The 16,233-nt window shown below is 50.1% G+C and overlaps 3 protein-coding genes and 1 non-coding gene across 11 annotated transcripts; 1 reads left to right on the forward strand and 3 right to left on the reverse strand.

Moving 5' to 3' along the window:
• Window positions 1-11: 11 nt before the first annotated feature.
• josd1 (Josephin domain containing 1) lies at window positions 12-3,669 on the reverse strand. Of its 3 annotated transcripts, none has more exons than XM_028988116.1 (5): window positions 3,344-3,669; window positions 2,721-3,158; window positions 1,998-2,126; window positions 1,729-1,923; window positions 12-834 (listed from the first exon to the last, which is right to left on the reverse strand). In XM_028988116.1, exons 2-5 carry the CDS (start codon window positions 3,026-3,028, stop codon window positions 735-737), a joined length of 732 nt encoding a protein of 243 aa, XP_028843949.1. In that variant the 5' UTR covers window positions 3,029-3,158; window positions 3,344-3,669; the 3' UTR covers window positions 12-734. The 3 variants fall into 3 exon arrangements, with proteins under 3 accessions (XP_028843949.1, XP_028843947.1, XP_028843948.1); XM_028988114.1 differs by having other exon boundaries at window positions 2,721-3,172; XM_028988115.1 differs by having other exon boundaries at window positions 2,721-3,669.
• A 26-nt stretch (window positions 3,670-3,695) lies between these two features.
• On the reverse strand, window positions 3,696-6,662 carry LOC114795174 (GTPase IMAP family member 4-like). 5 transcript variants are annotated; one of them, XM_028988079.1, is made up of 8 exons: window positions 6,414-6,493; window positions 5,871-5,966; window positions 5,555-5,605; window positions 5,389-5,439; window positions 5,257-5,307; window positions 5,115-5,165; window positions 4,890-4,952; window positions 3,696-4,774 (listed from the first exon to the last, which is right to left on the reverse strand). In XM_028988079.1, exons 1-8 carry the CDS (start codon window positions 6,484-6,486, stop codon window positions 4,068-4,070), a joined length of 1,143 nt encoding a protein of 380 aa, XP_028843912.1. In that variant the 5' UTR covers window positions 6,487-6,493; the 3' UTR covers window positions 3,696-4,067. The 5 variants fall into 5 exon arrangements, with proteins under 5 accessions (XP_028843912.1, XP_028843913.1, XP_028843914.1 ...); XM_028988080.1 differs by having other exon boundaries at window positions 5,257-5,439; window positions 6,276-6,662; XM_028988081.1 differs by having other exon boundaries at window positions 5,389-5,605; window positions 6,276-6,662.
• Window positions 6,663-7,492: 830 nt separating this feature from the next.
• xrcc6 (X-ray repair complementing defective repair in Chinese hamster cells 6) lies at window positions 7,493-12,411 on the reverse strand. Of its 2 annotated transcripts, none has more exons than XM_028988040.1 (12): window positions 12,341-12,411; window positions 12,097-12,172; window positions 11,906-12,018; window positions 11,665-11,806; window positions 11,342-11,593; window positions 9,600-9,702; window positions 9,167-9,522; window positions 8,924-9,085; window positions 8,705-8,834; window positions 8,121-8,221; window positions 7,935-8,051; window positions 7,493-7,769 (listed from the first exon to the last, which is right to left on the reverse strand). In XM_028988040.1, the coding sequence occupies exons 2-12, from the start codon at window positions 12,167-12,169 to the stop codon at window positions 7,570-7,572; spliced, it is 1,749 nt and encodes a 582-aa protein (XP_028843873.1). In that variant the 5' UTR covers window positions 12,170-12,172; window positions 12,341-12,411; the 3' UTR covers window positions 7,493-7,569. The 2 variants fall into 2 exon arrangements, with proteins under 2 accessions (XP_028843873.1, XP_028843872.1); XM_028988039.1 differs by having other exon boundaries at window positions 9,600-9,786.
• Window positions 10,276-10,346, forward strand: trnag-gcc (transfer RNA glycine (anticodon GCC)). Its single transcript has one exon. It is a non-coding gene; the product is annotated as a tRNA-Gly (tRNA).
• Window positions 12,412-16,233: the final 3,822 nt, after the last annotated feature.

The raw sequence follows: 16,233 nt of genomic DNA on the forward strand, positions 1-16,233 counted from the left end.
GACGCAGCCAGTCAGCTACAGACATTTTAATGTCACAGCACAGATACATAAAGTGCCTTCACAAGCATCTCGAGCGCGTGAAGAGAAACACGACGACATTTACACACCGAACCTCCAGCCCGGAGAATATAGCACGGGGACGGAGAGATTGTCATGGCAGGGGGGACAAAAATAAAACGTATACGTATATGTCGCAGGGACGAGGTGGAATGTCACAACTTGGGACGGCGACTCGAGACTGTTCGGGGGTCTGGAGAACCTGCGCGCGACTCCTCCTCAAGGCCATCGCTGGTTCGTCACTTGGCACGGCCGACGACTGTTTCGTAGGTCAACCGTCACAGCTCCGCTTCACCGAATCGCCCGGCATCGCTCCCACGTGGGCGCAGGGTTCCGATTCTCAGGACCGGTGGAGGAGAACATCTGGCACCTTCACACCGGGTTTCAGGATCAAGGCTGGGCCGGCCCGTGGGGGTGCGGGGCGATGGAAAACGGAACGGAGCAGCACAGCACACGGTGCACAGATGGTCGACTTACCCAGTCCAGGAAAATAAAGGGCATGAAAATATATAAAACTCGAGCATAGTCCCGGACGCTGGGCCGCGAGCGCGTTAGTGTCGTGTTGCGATTGGCCGGAGTCCAGCGGTGGGAGTGTAAACAGGAGGCCCCGGGCCGGACGCTGTGCTTTCGGTGGCTGGAAAAATGGATCCCTGATCAGCCCAAGCGGCCGGAACGGTTCAGGCGTCGGACCGCCACGCCTGGTGGGCGTCCACCTCTTCTGGGACCACCAGGAGGAGCTCACAGTTCTTCCCTCGCAGCTGATGGCGCAAGAACTTCCTGTCAACGAGGGAGTAGAGGCAAAAGGCGCAGAATTATACTGGTTAATCTGAACAGATCACGTTATAATCAGGGACATTGCGTTTGCTTAAAGAAACGTACATATTGCAGAAGGAGCGTTCGAAAGAGGCAAGTTTTTTTTAAGTGGAATTATTTCAAAGTAAAAAATATCTGTTGACCAGACAGAGGTGGAGAAATTCTCGGTTAAAAAAAAAGTCCTCCTCGTGTGACCTTGTGTGTCAATCATTAAAAAGCCATTGCATTTACATTTACAGCATTTATCAGACGCCCTTATCCAGAGCGACTTACAATCAGTAATTACAGGGACAGTCCCCCCCTGGAGACACTCAGGGTTAAGTGTCTTGCCCTGGGACACGATGGTAGTAAATGGGATTTGAACCTGGGTCTTCTGGTTCATAGGCGAGTGTGTTACCCACTAGGCTACTACCACATTGGTGTGAGTTCTGGATTCAACGCTTAACTTGGTCACCATAATTTCACCTCACGTCCACCAAAGAGCTGGTGAAGGAGTAAAGCGCCGGTTTCTCGGCCCTACAGTCAGTTCACAGGATGCCAAAAAAAAAAAAAAAATGATTGTCACTTGTGATACACAGCAGCACAGCACACGGTGCACAGAGTGAAATGTGTCCTCTGCATTTAACCCATCACCCTGAGTGAGCAGTGGGCAGCCATGACAGGCGCCCGGGGAGCAGTGTGTGGGGACGGTGCTTTGCTCAGTGGCACCTTGGCGGCAACGTTCTGATTACGGGGCCGCTACCTTAACCGCTAGGCCACCACTGCCCCTCGTGAGCACACGCGTTCGGCACAGATCGCGTGCACAGCTCTTCACCTCCTACACACTATGGAGGGCTCTTTTTTTCTCTCCCACTGTACCTGAGGTCATCAGCTGTTCCAATTGCATGGGGGCTTCGGAGTTTGGAGTCCAGGTTGTAGAAGACTCCGCCCACTTCCCGCACACCAATCCAGTGCTGACGCTTGAGCGGCAGACGCAGCGGCCCCCAGCGCAGGTTCGACGGGACATTCAGAATGAAGCCGGTGACGTTGGGCAGCGCTATGTTGCCCACGTCCCTGAGGGACGGACAAGGAATCAGCTGATGACACAGCCAAAGATCCACAGACGGGCGGGGCGGGGTTTGACGTACCTCCTCTTGTCCCACCACACAGCCTCAAAGCCACGAGTCTGCAGGGCAGCCATTATGACGTTCACGTCGTAGTTCCCATTACCCAGCATACTCTTCTTGTGGGGTGTAACTAACGTGCTGGGAGATAACCTGGGCAAATGACGCAAGGAAATAAATTGTTACGACAGATCTGAAATGGAATCTGAATTGTGTGAATTTTGTCAACCAGGTCACAGGTTCAAACCCCACTTACTACCATTGTGACGCTTAAAGGTCCCCTGACATGAATTCTATTTGCTTTTATAGCGGTCTTAGTGTCCTCCAATACCGAATCTGAGGTTTATTTCCCAGATTCAGCCTTGGTGCACAATTACAGGCCCACAATAAGATTTCCCGTTTCACCGTCTGTAGCTTTAAATGCTAATGAGGAGGAGAGAGGTGGGACGAGGAGGATAGACGTTGAAATGACGTCATCAACGCCATCCACAATGTTTGGTGCAGACAGGAAGTAGAGTCGCATTTTTCTAGAATTTTTTTTTTTTTTTTTTTTTAAATCAATCACCTCATGACGACATAAGGGGACAAATTCTGCCGCTCTTCACTTTCATGTCAGGGCACCTTTAACCCCGAGTGTCTCCAGGGGGCAGACTGTCCCTCTGGATAAGGGAGTCTGATAAATGGCGTAAATGAAAAACTAGCTTCAGGCAGGAAAAAAGCAGCGAGTTATCAGCCACTGGTTTGAACCTTTGGAAGATGTCCTGCAGAGTGTCCCTGCTGAATGCCGAGCCGTCCTGGAAGACGTTGTTCAGGGCGTGCAGGGCGCACAGCTCTCGGCGCTGCTTCTCGTGGTAGATGCTAGGAGGAGGCGGGTGGGTCGGGGCGGGGACCCCAGAATCCGGCCTTGCGTCCCCCTCGGCCCCACCTGGGCCGCCAGGCCCGGCCGTGCCTCCTTCCTCGCTCCCCTTCTGTTTACTCACCTTCCACGGCATGCAGCCCAGCTCCTGCAGGCCTACACCCCCCCTGCCCTTACCAGAGCACGGCGTACTCCCCATCACCGCGGTCACTAGGCCGACACCGCGTCCGCCTCCCAGCCGCAGCGTTCACATCTCCGCACCATCACGGCGCCCCGCCTCCGTCCCTCCATCCCGAAGGTCGCCAGCCGGCCCGGAGAGGTCCACGGTCCTGCAGGAGAAGAGCTTTCACACGGCACAGACGCGTTCTTTTTACTCCGGGACGCCGCGGTGACGTCTCCCCGCCACCTGACCCCGGCGGACGGGGAGCCGAGGCGAAGGGGCAGAGGGCGACGACACAGCGGGGCCCTTCGCCCCGACCCGTCCCGGCCGACCCTCGTTCCCTCTTCTCCTTACCTCTCCTCTCCTCTCCGGACTCGCCTCCTCGGCTTGTTTATTCCTTTGTTTCTGCCACTTTTTCTCCCCCCTTGTAGCTCCGTGGCGCGACACGCGCATGCGCGCAACGTCCCTGCGCCCCCGTTGGCTCGTCGGCGCCGCGTCACGCACCACGTGGCTGCCATGGCCCCGCCCTCCGGGTCGGGTAACGTGATTCCTGACTCCAGACGCTCAAAAGTGGGGTTAAAGGTCAAGAAATCCCGAAATGGCGCAAAATAGATTTTGTTTTATTTTAACAGCGCCTTTTAAGATATAAAGGGTGGTAGAAGCCTAGCGGGTAACACACTCACCTGTTAACCAGAAGACCCAGGTTCAAACCCCACTTACTACCATCGTGTCCCTGAGCAAGACACTTAACCCTGAGTGTCTCCAGGAGGGGACTGTCCGTGTAACTACTGGGATAAGGGTGTCTGGTAAATGCCGTAAATGTAAACTGGTGCACAGTAAGTGCACAGTGGCAAGAAACGGGAAGCAACGTTGAGAGGAAGCCAGGCTCCTCTGGTCAGAGCGGGATTCATGCCAAGAAAACGTGACTAATGCGCAGCATCTTTATTAACTATTCTTTCACAAGGAACCTGGTGAATCTGTGTTTTTTTTTTTACAAGTATTGTTTACAGAGTTTTCTCTGCTGCACATCCAGTTTACACTGCAAATCCAAGCCACAATCCAAACACAACATATTTTCTCACAGTTTGTACGCCAAGGCGTTGGCCATGTCAGCCAGCAGCTCTGCCCTGATCAGCTCCTCCCTTCTCTGGAGTTCATGGGTGTAGTGGCCCCGTCGGAGCCTCATCTCCACCACCCTTCCCAGCAGCCGCTGACCCAGGGCCTTCCTGCTGTCTGCCTGGCAGTCAATGATCTCAGCTCTCTGGCCACAAACGGACAGGACCTCGGTGAGGCGCTCAACGTCCTCCCTAGACAGCTGAGCCGGGGTGGACGAGCTCGGCTCAGTCCAAGCAAAGACCAACAGAACATGGTTCAAGGCACCATCACCCACTAGCCTCACTAAGTTGTGTAAGGCTTCTGCTGCTGAACCTAAGTCAGACAGCACTAGCAGGAAAGCATGGGGACCGGGCCTGGTCAGCTGGAGGCTCCGTAAAGCTTCTCTGGCCCTTTGGATTGTGGACAGTGACGAGCCCAGCAGGTCGGGCGTGTCGACCACCGTTACTTCCCGCCCGTCCACTTCCATCCTCCAGATCTTGCACTCGTGGGCATCATGCGCCACTCTTCCCTTGGCTGTGAGGCTGAAGCCGAGCAGAGTTTCTGTCACAACCCGTCTGCTTTCTCTGTGCGGTCCCGCCAGCACCAGCCGAAGCCCAGAGTCCTTAAAGCTCGGCCCAGCAACCGGGCAGCCGGTCTTCTGCTCTTTAATGGTTTTCAGAGTAGATGGCCCTGTTAGGACACACATCGCTGCCTTTTAATTTCACACTTCTGCCAGAGGTGAAGGAACAAAACAGGAAAATAGAAGCAAAGTGAAGTAAAAACCCACCACAAACAGCAGGCTCACCTGGTATTTTCTGACTTAACTTCATTAACGATACAAAGAGCTGCTTCGCGCTGTTCACTGAGCCTGACAATAGATGACATTATACCAAGAATTACCACACCATACCATATTACATGGGTTCAGGGTCCCAGTCATTAAGCCTAGACCTAGACTAAAAAAGTTCTCCATTCAAAAATGGTTTAGTTCAATTCATGATTGATGAAGTGAACAATAAAACTCAATCACCTGATATTGCTCTGAAGAGGTCCGGTAGCCATCGTAACCTAGAAATGACTGCTGTTAAGATGACAATAACCAAAGGCTTTAGTTCAAATAAAAGAAGAAACTCTGCACAGTCAGCATTAGACTAAAAAAGAAACTCACCTACCAACAACAAAAAAGCATGCCCGAGTAGACCACCAAAATAAGGTCCGCAGCCCTGAAAATGTCACATAAATAGGATTTTTTACAAAACCCTTATCACCATTAAAGATAACGAACCCGGGGCCAGAACACAAACCTCTTACGGCTCTCAGAATCAGAATCACCCAGGTCCACAGGGAGGACAGGCCTGGATCAACGGGTACAGTTTTAATGCCACAGTTACTTCCCACGGACAGTGTGCTATGTAGGTCCATAAATTAAGAAATCATTTAATAATAAAAGTAATTTCAAGTCCACGTTACCGCTGGGGGAACAGATGATCCGCACCGACCACCAGAACCAACCGGGCATGGCTTATAGAATAAATAAGCAAAATATATATTTAATACAAGTAAATAAAACACAAAGGTATTAATACAACAAAAGTAAATGCAGATGTGTTTCTTTTTTCGGTAATCGTTAAAGAACATGTTTTTATTAATCATAGGGGGGGGGGGGGGGTCACATGATAAAAAATCCATAACAACCCGTGAGATGTTTTCCTTTAACGAGCAAAAAAAAAAAATCCGGATTTAAAGGGAATTGTGGTGCAGCTTTAAAGGTGGAGCTGAGTTGCACCTCGCCAGGGTCGGGACAGGAGAAGTCGCGCCGCGACGATCCCCGCCAGCAGCGCGCCGGACGTCATCCACGCGGCGGCCCAGTCGGTCCACCCGCCTGCGGGAATAAAACCACGTAAACCGGCGTTGGGCCGAATTCTGCGACCCGTCGAATTCCGTGACCCGAGAGGGCGCGGTGAACAACGTCAAAACATTATACTACACGATCATTGTTAGAGGAATTAATTGATTATTGAGTGTTTAGTTGTGTAATTTGAGAGCAATAAACAACTAAGTGAAACATGCAGCCTCGTTATTATCCAGGAGCTCATTATTTTAACGAGGTTAAATAGAGAAATGCAACACACACCAAACCATGACAAACAACTTCTTTCATCCTCGTTATACCCGCAACTACGACATTTACCATTCTGATCATGAACACGAACCAGGCGCTGTCCGATATCGTGACCGTGCTGTAACCGCGCCGTCTAGGGTCACGGAATTCGACGGGTCACATAATTCGGCACAACACCTGTCACCAGCGGCGACGTCGGCCACCCACCGGCAACCTCGGCCTCCGGGCCGCATGCCGAGCTCTCCGCGCACGGACTGTCCGGTCTGCGGTCGCACTCCATGCTCACCGGCACTAATAAATAATGAAGCAGCACGAACAAAGAAACGGAGCGCCGCCCCGGCGGGTCACGCGTCCTGGGAATTACCGACTAATCCGAGTCGGGCCGGTACCACCAGCACCGCGCAAGGACACGTACTCTCACTTTTACGCCCCGTGCCTGATACACTTACAGCATTTACCAGACGCCCTTATACAGAGCGACTTACAGTCAGTAGTGACAGTAGTGACTCAGGGTTAAGTGTCCTGCTCAGGGACACGATGGCAGGTTTGAACCTGGGTCTTCTGGTTGATAGGCGAGGCTACTTCGCACTGCATAGAGATGATATGCAAATGTTATGGTTGATTATTGCCTGAAGCTGAGATTGACATTAATAGCGGCTGCTTGGGAGTGCTGGAAGTGATAGTGATTATTTCTGATATACCCTGCTTTGTTTGACTGCAGTATTGATAGCTGATAATAAACAATATAAATGTTTAATGCTTGTTGTAATGGCAGGACAGGCAAAAATGTTGGTAGGGCTTGTAGTAGCCTAGTGGTTGGAAACCCCACTAACTGCCATTATATCCTCGAGTGGTGGCCTAGCGGTTAAGGAAGTTACAGCAAGACACTTAACCCTAAATTGCTCCAGGGGGACTGTCCCTGTAACTACTGATTGTAAGTCGCTCTGGATAAGGGCGTCTGATAAATGCTGTAAATGTAAAGTTGCCCCATAACCAGAAGGTTGCCGGTACGAATCCCGATCCGCCAAGGTGTCACTGAGGTGCCACCGTCCCCACACACTGCTCGCCGGGCGCCTGTCATGGTGATGGTTAAATACAGTAGACACGTGTCACCGTGTGCTGAGCTGCTGTGTATCATAATGACATTCACTACACTTTATCACTTTTTATCGAAGACACTCCAGGTGGACTGTCCCTATAACTACAGATGGGAGACTCTCCCTTCATCAGTCAGTGGCAGGTCAGTGGATAATTGGCATGAGCCAATGTAAAAAATAAATAAAGTAAACAGCCACATAGAAATGACATTTATTACAGCCAGCGTTCTGGGAGTACAAAACACGCTCAAATCCAACCATCATCTTCAACGGGACAGATGGGCGACGACGGCATCAATCAGCTCCTGTTTCCGCGTGCCGGTGGTCCTGACCCCGAACTGCTTACAGGCGTCCTTCAGCACCGGCACCGTCAGTTTACCCAGAGTGCCCTTCTCCACATGGGCGCGCAGCTCATCTTCAGACACCTCCACCCTCGGCTTCTTGTCGGCGCCGCCTCCTGACTCGGCTGGACGCGGGGAGGATTACGGAGGGGGGGTTCAGCAAGAAATGAACTCAAAACTGTAACTTACAACCTTATTATCATACAAACCATATTATCCCATCCATTACATCCATGAATTTATCCAGACCTACACCGATCAGCCAAAGAAGACATAAAAAAAAAACGGACCTGGCTTGCGCTTGACTGCAGCCTTGGCCTCAGGATTGTAGTCGGCTGGATAGACGAGGTCCTTGAACTCCTGAACTAGAGGGCCGAGGCGCCGATCAATCATTTCCACCTTTGGCTCTGCAGAAGAAATGAAAAAAACTCGTTTCAGACGCCCCAGCGCAGCGGTCAAAACGGAGAAGCTCTTACGTGTAAAGTCCTCAATGGCCTCAGGCTGCAGCAGGTCCAGGGCTAAAGCCTCCAGGTTCCGAAAGTGCTGCTGGAGAACCGGGTTCTCGAAAGAATCGCTCCTTTACGCAGAAAAAAAGCACAATGAGCACAATTATACCTCTACCTATCAATATAACAATACCTCTGTTGTATTCAGTAATATTATCTATTATTGCATAGCAGTATTTGCACTTTTTTTACGTTGCACATTTATTATTCACTTCACTAGTTTAGCGCTGTCTGTATACATGTTAAATGTTACTCTTGCGTGGTCTGTGTCCCGTTTGTACTTTACTTAGCCGGTTTGTCGTTGTCACACTTGGTCACTTGGTGTTTAAATGTTCCGGAGAAACGTTGTTTTGTTTCACTACGTACTGTCGTAACATGTATGTAGCTAAAATGACAATAAAGCTCGGCTGATGCGCAGTGGCTGATGCGCAGTGGCTGATGCGCAGTTTTGAGCTTCAAATGAACGTTGGAAACTTAGTCTGCAGTATATCGCAGTATATCGCAGTATATCGCAGTATATCGCAGTCTGTGCTGATGAGGAACAGGCAGCGTACCTGTACTGGAAACGCAGCTTTTGGACGATCTGCTTCATCTTGTCCACCTGCTCACCGGAGGCTGTGGGGCACTCGGGGACGTCCAGCACGCGAATGTCATCGGCGTACGGCAGGAAGATGCCATGGAAGCCTAGATTAGAGAAAAACTGTTTTTCGTTAACTGGGCTCTCAAAAAGAATATATTACCTTATTTCACTACGCAGGGGACGAAATGTATACCTGGGGGTGTCACCTGCGCGCGGCTCGGGTCGAGCTCCTCGATCTGAGGCACCAACGCCAGGAAGCGAGGCGGGGTGTTGCGTCGGGCGATATATCTGCAGACCGCAAACACTTTTCTCTCAGTACAGCGGCGCAGCAGAGCCACAAAGACACAGGAGCTTCCTAAAGAGACGCGAAACCAAAGGCCCCTTCATTCCATCTACACGAAAAACAGAGTCAAACCAGAGTCCCACCCCGACAGACCTGAGACCTGCTCCTCTTCAGGGTAGATGAAGACCGCGGGTCGGATGTGGTGATGAAGCTTCAGGCGGCTCATGGGCTTGAATCCGATCAGAACCAGACCTGGATCATCGAACTTCTTAATTTCATCCACCTCGTCCTTCTCCATCACAATCTGCTTCCTCCCGTAGACCTGGGCCCTCTTGGTGTCGCTGGGCAGCAGCAGGCTGCCCGTCTCGGTGTGGTACATGTGGCTTTTGGTGCGGATGGGTTCATTGGTTTCTCTGTAGAGCCGGACGGCCGAGGGCCTGGTGGCAGTTTTGGCCAACATATAGACCCCAACGGCCATCTTCATACCGTCTCCCAGCGACAGGGTCAGCCTACGACCCAGACAGAGAGGGCAGGCTTGAGGAAGAGCCAGACCATTCTTTTCATACGATGAAACCAATCGCCAGACCTGCTCAATGTCCTCTTCTTCATCTCTTTGGCTCGGACTCTCTTCTGCAGGTCATCCAGTTTCCCACAAGGCTCCAGATGCAGACCGAGCTCACTCTCATCATCTGGGGGAGTCACAATGTCACAAAAGAAGAGGCCAACATCAAATCCTCCTGGCTTCTTCAGATGCATCAGATCTATGACCACACCTGTAAGACACATCAGACAAATGGAACGAGGGAACAAACGTCCATATCTGCTGACCAAGATGTTTAAGAGAGCGCTTTCACACCTACAGGCTTCAGTGCGCTTGAATCGAACTCACCTCCGTTTCCCTTCTTGGTGCGGCCTTCGTTTCGACCGCGGTGAACACAGCCATCAAACGGACCGCACCGAGACCCACAAAATCAAATCGCAAACTCCCGCTTACCAAACTAAAACGAACCGCGATACATTTTCAAAATGGGAGTTCTGCCAAAAGTGGTAAATGCAAGTTCAAGTTGACTTTATTGTCATTTCATCTACATACATGTTAGCCAGCACGTACTGAAATGAAACAGCGTTTCTCCGGAACCTGGAGCTACATGTAACTTTTAAACAACGTTACATATACAGTACAGGCCAAAAATTTGGACGCAATGTGTTTGTAAATGTTCTTTATTTTCCTGACCATTTACGTTGGTAGATCCTCACTGAAGGCATTGGTGGTTCAGTGGTAGAATTCTCGCCTGCCACGCAGGAGGCCCGTGTTCGTTTCCCGGCCAATACAGCTCTGCAGTTTTGTGGTAGTAGCCTAGTGGGTAAGACACTCGCCTATGAACCAGAAGACCCAGGTTCTAACCCCACCTACTACCATCGTGTCCCTGAGCAAGACACTTAACCATAAGTTGCTCCAGGGAGACTGTCCCTGTAACTACTGATTGTAAGTCGCTCTGGATAAGGGCGTCTGATAAATGCTGTAAATGTAAGGCATCAAAACTATGAATGAACACATGTGCAGTTCTGTACTTAACAAAAAAAGGTTAAATAAGTGAAAACATGTTTTATATTCTAGTTTCTTTGCTCTCATTACTGCTTTGCACACTCTTGGCATTCTCTCGATGAGCTTCAAGAGGTCGTCACCTGAAATGCTTCTCCAACAGAGGCCAGGTCTCCACTTTTTGTTAAGTACAGAACTCCACATGTGTTCATTCATAGTTTTGATGCCTTCAGTGAGAATCTACCAACATAAATGGTCATGAAGATAAAAAAACACATCGAATGAGAAGGTGTCCAAACTTTTGGCCTGTACTGTATAACGTTGATATAAAGTGATCGTGTGCGACAGACAAACCGGCTACGTAAAAGTACAAACAGGGGACACAGACAGTGCAAGACAAGCAGTGTGGACAACCTTGCGAGGACACAGAGCACGATGCAAACCGCTGTTTTAACAGAGACGTTGCTCAGCGACAGAACGCTGCATTTCGTGCTGACAGCCATCCCGCATAAATTTACTTCCATAACGTCCCTCCGATTTCACCCTAACACAGTCCACAGCAGCAGATCTGCTTCCTGTATTTACTGTTGTTGTTCCCGTGGCGATACATCTGACCAATCAGTAGAGGCGTTTTGGTCCGTTCGGATTTTTCCCTGCGTGAAACGGGAACCGAACCAAGAGGAAAATGATATGTTACAAACTCACGAACCGATTCGGACCAAAGCGAACGAGCTACGGTGTGAAAGCGCCCTGAGACATACCAAAACCCAATTACCGAGACTCACCCGTCTCTCTGAGGTCTGCGGCCTTGGTCCGCGCCGCCCTGTCACGGACGCCGTCACCATCATGAGGAGAGTCGCGGCAGGTGAAAATCATAAGCCGCTTGTGGGACAGACGCAGTTTAATGTCGCTGTAAAGGTTGGAGCAGCACCACAGGGCGTCGCCAAGGGACGTCGACCCGCTGCCCATCGTCTCGGCGGCCAACCTCGCTCCTTCCTCCCCCCGCAGGCCGTCCAGGTCGTGAACGCGACGAGCTCCTGAGAAAAGCAGCGGGGGGGATTCACGCAGGAACAGCGACAGGGACGGGCAGCGGGACGAGGACACCTACCGGGTGAGTCCAGATCGTGGTAGATGTAAACGTTTTTGAAAGAGTCTCTTGGATTCTTGCTCTTCTCCGTACCATAAAACACAAGCGCGATCAGGTCTTGGTCGCTGCTGATGATCTTGCTTGTGTACACGCTACGCACACACTGAACACGGAGAGGCACGTTTAATCAAAGTAAAGCTCTGGAAACCAAACGAAGAAGAACACAAATCAAAAGAAATAAAAATAAAAAAAAAAGGCCCACCTGCATGGTCATGTCGAAGTTGGAGAGTTCCCCATCCTCCCCCTTGATGAACATCTCCGCCGCGGCATCAACCAGAAACACCAGGCTGTCGCGACCCCGGCTCCTGGAGTCCCCTGGTGGCAGAGGGGACGCGGGCTCACACGCCACTCCTCATCACATCCACAATTTATGCATTTCCGTGAGACGCTTACCTGCAGACTCCTCGCCTTCCTCCTGCTCCTCCTCCTCCTCCTCGTTCTGGTAGTACGCGTTCCACTCGGCCATGATCTGACCGGTCAAACAGAAAGCACGCCGCGTTAATACAAATTCATCAAATGCAACAGTTTATTACTAAACCAGAAAATTAAAGTATTCTTAAACAACTCGATTATGAGCAATATAAACTTATAAACTGGATAAAGGCGTCTGATAAATGCTGCAAATGTATAAACAAACCCAGCAATACAATCCGGATTCTTCTTCTTCTTCTGTGGTTTTGACTACGGGGAGGAGTAGAGTAGCGCACAGCGCCCCCTACCGCCGCGCCGCATTAACGTCATCATTTATTACTACACAGCGCCCCCTACCGCCGCGCCGCATTAACGTCGGTCATTTATTACCACACAGCGCCCCCTACCGCCGCGCCGCATTAACGTCGGTCATTTATTACCACACAGCGCCCCCTACCGCCGCGCCGCATTAACGTCATCATTTATTACCACACAGCGCCCCCTACCGCCGCGCCGCATTAACGTCGGTCATTTATTACCACACAGCGCCCCCTACCGCCGCGCCGCATTAACGTCATCATTTATTACCACACAGCGCCCCCTACCGCCGCGCCGCATTAACGTCGGTCATTTATTACCACACAGCGCCCCCTACCGTCGCGCCGCGTTAACGTCGGTCATTTATTACCACACAGCGCCCCCTACCGCCGCGCCGCATTAACGTCGGTCATTTATTACCACACAGCGCCCCCTACCGCCGCGCCGCGTTAACGTCGGTCATTTATTACCACACAGCGCCCCCTACCGCCGCGCCGCGTTAACGTCGGTCATTCATTAACGCAGTAGTAACATTAGAGGATCCGTCCAGCGCTCTGTTTCCATCTTAACGTCACTTCTCTCTCGTGTGAATCCACTCGTTCTGTGACGAGCTTGTGTTCTGCTGCGCGCATGTATTGGTGCTGACCAAATGTGCGGTAGCTTAGACATAAGTGTGAAACCCAGAATTACAAATGACTGACGATATCATGATTTTTTTTTTTTATTTCATCCTGAAATGCCATATCTTGGTCATGAGAGGTCATCTGTCCAGCAGGGGGCACAACTGCTCTACACAACTACAAAATGTAAATTCATGTTTTGTAATAAAAGAGAGTGAAATTTGGAATTTTTTGGTCGTCTCCATCTCGAAGAACATCTTCTTTCGAAAGAACCCCTTGTTTAAAAAACTGGAACCAGTTCTCCATGTCCGATATATTTACATTTACTGCATTTACCAGAGAGACTCACAATCAGAATTGGTTCATAGGCGAGTGTGTTACTCACTAGGCCACTACCACCCACTCACATTTTCAAAAGGGAAGTTTTGCCAAAAGTGGTAAATGCAAGTTCAAGTTGACTTTATTGTCATTTCATCTACATACATACACTACAAAAAGGCACTAAAACTATGAATGAACACATGTGGAGTTCTGTACTTAACAAAAAAAAGGTGAAATAAGTGAAAACATGTTTTATATTCTAGTTTCTTTGCTCTGATTACTGCTTTGCACACTCTTGGCATTCTCTCGATGAGCTTCAAGAGGTCGTCACCTGAAATGCTTCTCCAACAGTCTTGAAGGAGTTCCCAGAGGTGTTTAGCACTTGTTGGTCCAGCTCACCCCAAACCATCTGGACTGGGTTCAGGTCCGGTGACTGTGGAGGTCAGGTCTCCACTTTTTGTTAAGTACAGAACTCCACATGTGTTCATTCATAGTTTTGGTGCCTTCAGTGAGAATCTACCAAAGTAAACGGTAGATTTACATTGCAAATGTACCATTGCGAGTGTGTTACCGACTAGGCTACTGCCTCCCATATAATATTATATGTCTCTGTCTGCCTCCACGTTTAAATTTGTATTCGTCGCGTACACGGTGTGACATGCAGTTCAGTTGTTAGATGCTTCGCTGTTAAACTGAAACCTGTGACAGGCAGCCAGGCCAGGGGTGGAAGTGTCCGTGTGGCGATAGACTCGTCATTCCTAGAAAACGCCGCAGCGTTGTCTCCACTTCCCTTTCTGCTCCACCTGCCCTACTTCTGTACTGACTCGACATTAGCAGCAGTGAGAAGTGAGAAGTGCAGAGAAGTCCAGTTCAGAACTGCGTGTCTGGCCGCCTGAGCAGCCTCGTCATGAAGTTCCAGGTTCGAACCCCACATACTACCATCGTGTCCCTGAGCAGGACACATAACCCTGAGTGTCTCCAGGGGGGGACTGTCCCTGTAACTACTGACTGTATGTCACTCTCTGGATAAGGGCGTCTGATAAACGCAGTAAATGTAAATGAATGACCGCCGATGCTGATGCTGATGCTCCAGACGCTTGTAGGTGTGGCTCACAGGTGAAGGTTCGTGTTTTTATGGCACGTTCGCATTTATCTCAGTCGGGATTCATCGGCAGGGTTCTCCTGAGCCGCTTGGATTGCTGTCAGTGGCCTGTTCCTCTGCCGTTTCCTCCGCCCTGCCTGGGTGAGTTAAGTGCCAAATGTTCCTATGGAACGGGGCATCTGCGCTAACAATTGACGTGTTACGCAAGGGGGCACTTCAAAGTATAGCCGGCCGCTGTTACGCAAAGCTTACGCAACGTGCCAGTGATCGCCCCGCTCCCGCTTTTCCTTCCCTGATGCTGCAATTTGCAGCGATTCCATTCAAAGAGCAGCCGAGCGCTGAGAGGGAACAACGAGCTCCTGGACGCTGCAGGGCAGTTCGAGGGACGGCTGGTGCAGACAGACTGACCAGCAAGGACTGCGGAACATTTACATTTACATTTACATTTATCCAGAGCAACTTACAATGTCACCATGCTTCCATGTCACCATGGATGAAGTGGTCAGTTCCGGTTCACTAGGACCCCCAACTATGAATACAACATTTTCATTCACTCTGTTCTAGTTTTTATATAGAAGTCAGACAAGAAGAAGGTTACAAGTTCATCTAAATATTCTCTAAAGAGGAAGGTCTTGAGCTGCCGTGTGAAGGTGCTCAGTGACTGAGCTGGAAGTTCATTCCACCACCGAGGGGCCAAGACGGAGAAGATTCTAGATGAGCGTCTTCCTCGTACCTTCAGAGATGGAGGGACCAGGCGAGCAGTACTGGAGGCTCGGAGTATACGAGGTGCAGTGCGAGGTGTAATAAGGGCTGGAGGTAGGATGGTGCTACTCCATGTTTGGCTTTGTAGGCCAGCATCAGTAGTTTGAACCTGATGCGTGCAGCTACTGGGAGCCAGTGGAGGGAGCGTAGCAGAGGGGCGGTGTGGGAGAACTTGGGAAGGTTGAAGAGCATTTTGTATGAGTTGTAGAGGTCGGATGGACCATAGAGGTAGACCAGCTAGAAGGGAGTTGCAGTAGTTCAGTCATGAGATTAGTAAGGACTGAACCAGTATCTGAGTGGCCTGTGTTGACAGCGGAAAGAATCTGGTACCAGACCTGGGTTCCAGGGGGGTGGTTATACACCATCTGCACACGGAGAGACACCTTTTTCAGAATAAGCAAAAGCGGGAATGTGGCAGGCTCAGCAGGGGCCAGAAGCGAAGCTCTACTGAAGCTTTGCTGACATGCAAACAGCATGAGGAGAGACTATATGGTTTAATAATCCTCATCATAAGTGAACAGTTTGCATCCCTGGTCAATATACTGAACCCTGAGTTGATGGAATTTGAGGATTAAGGAGATCTGGAGAAGAAGATTCAATGAATCTTCTGCTGAAGCTCAGGTGGGGATATGACCTCTTCTGCAGTTCAGATGACCTTTATGAAAACAGAAAACAGTCCCAGTCCAAAAGAATCCCGATATCTGACACAGAATAGTGACCTTCACTGCTTGTTGTCAACCTTGCCTGAGGTTCAAATCATTTCCTTTGCATCTAATTGATCTAACTGATTTGAGGTTTATGCCGGAAACCAAATTTAATCCATAATATGTATAAATGTGAGAAATAATTGGTCCTACCATTTCTTTTTCTGAGACTGCACATACAAACGGCTCTTCTATTGTAAGTCTGAATCAATTAGCAGGCAGTAAGAGGTTGAGATAATGCAGCTAATGAAACTTCACATCAGTGCAGTGTGGAAAGGAGATCTGCCATCAG

Source organism: Denticeps clupeoides, chromosome 8 (genome assembly GCF_900700375.1).
Source record: "Denticeps clupeoides chromosome 8, fDenClu1.1, whole genome shotgun sequence".
In the NCBI taxonomy this organism is placed as follows: Eukaryota; Metazoa; Chordata; class Actinopteri; order Clupeiformes; family Denticipitidae; genus Denticeps; species Denticeps clupeoides.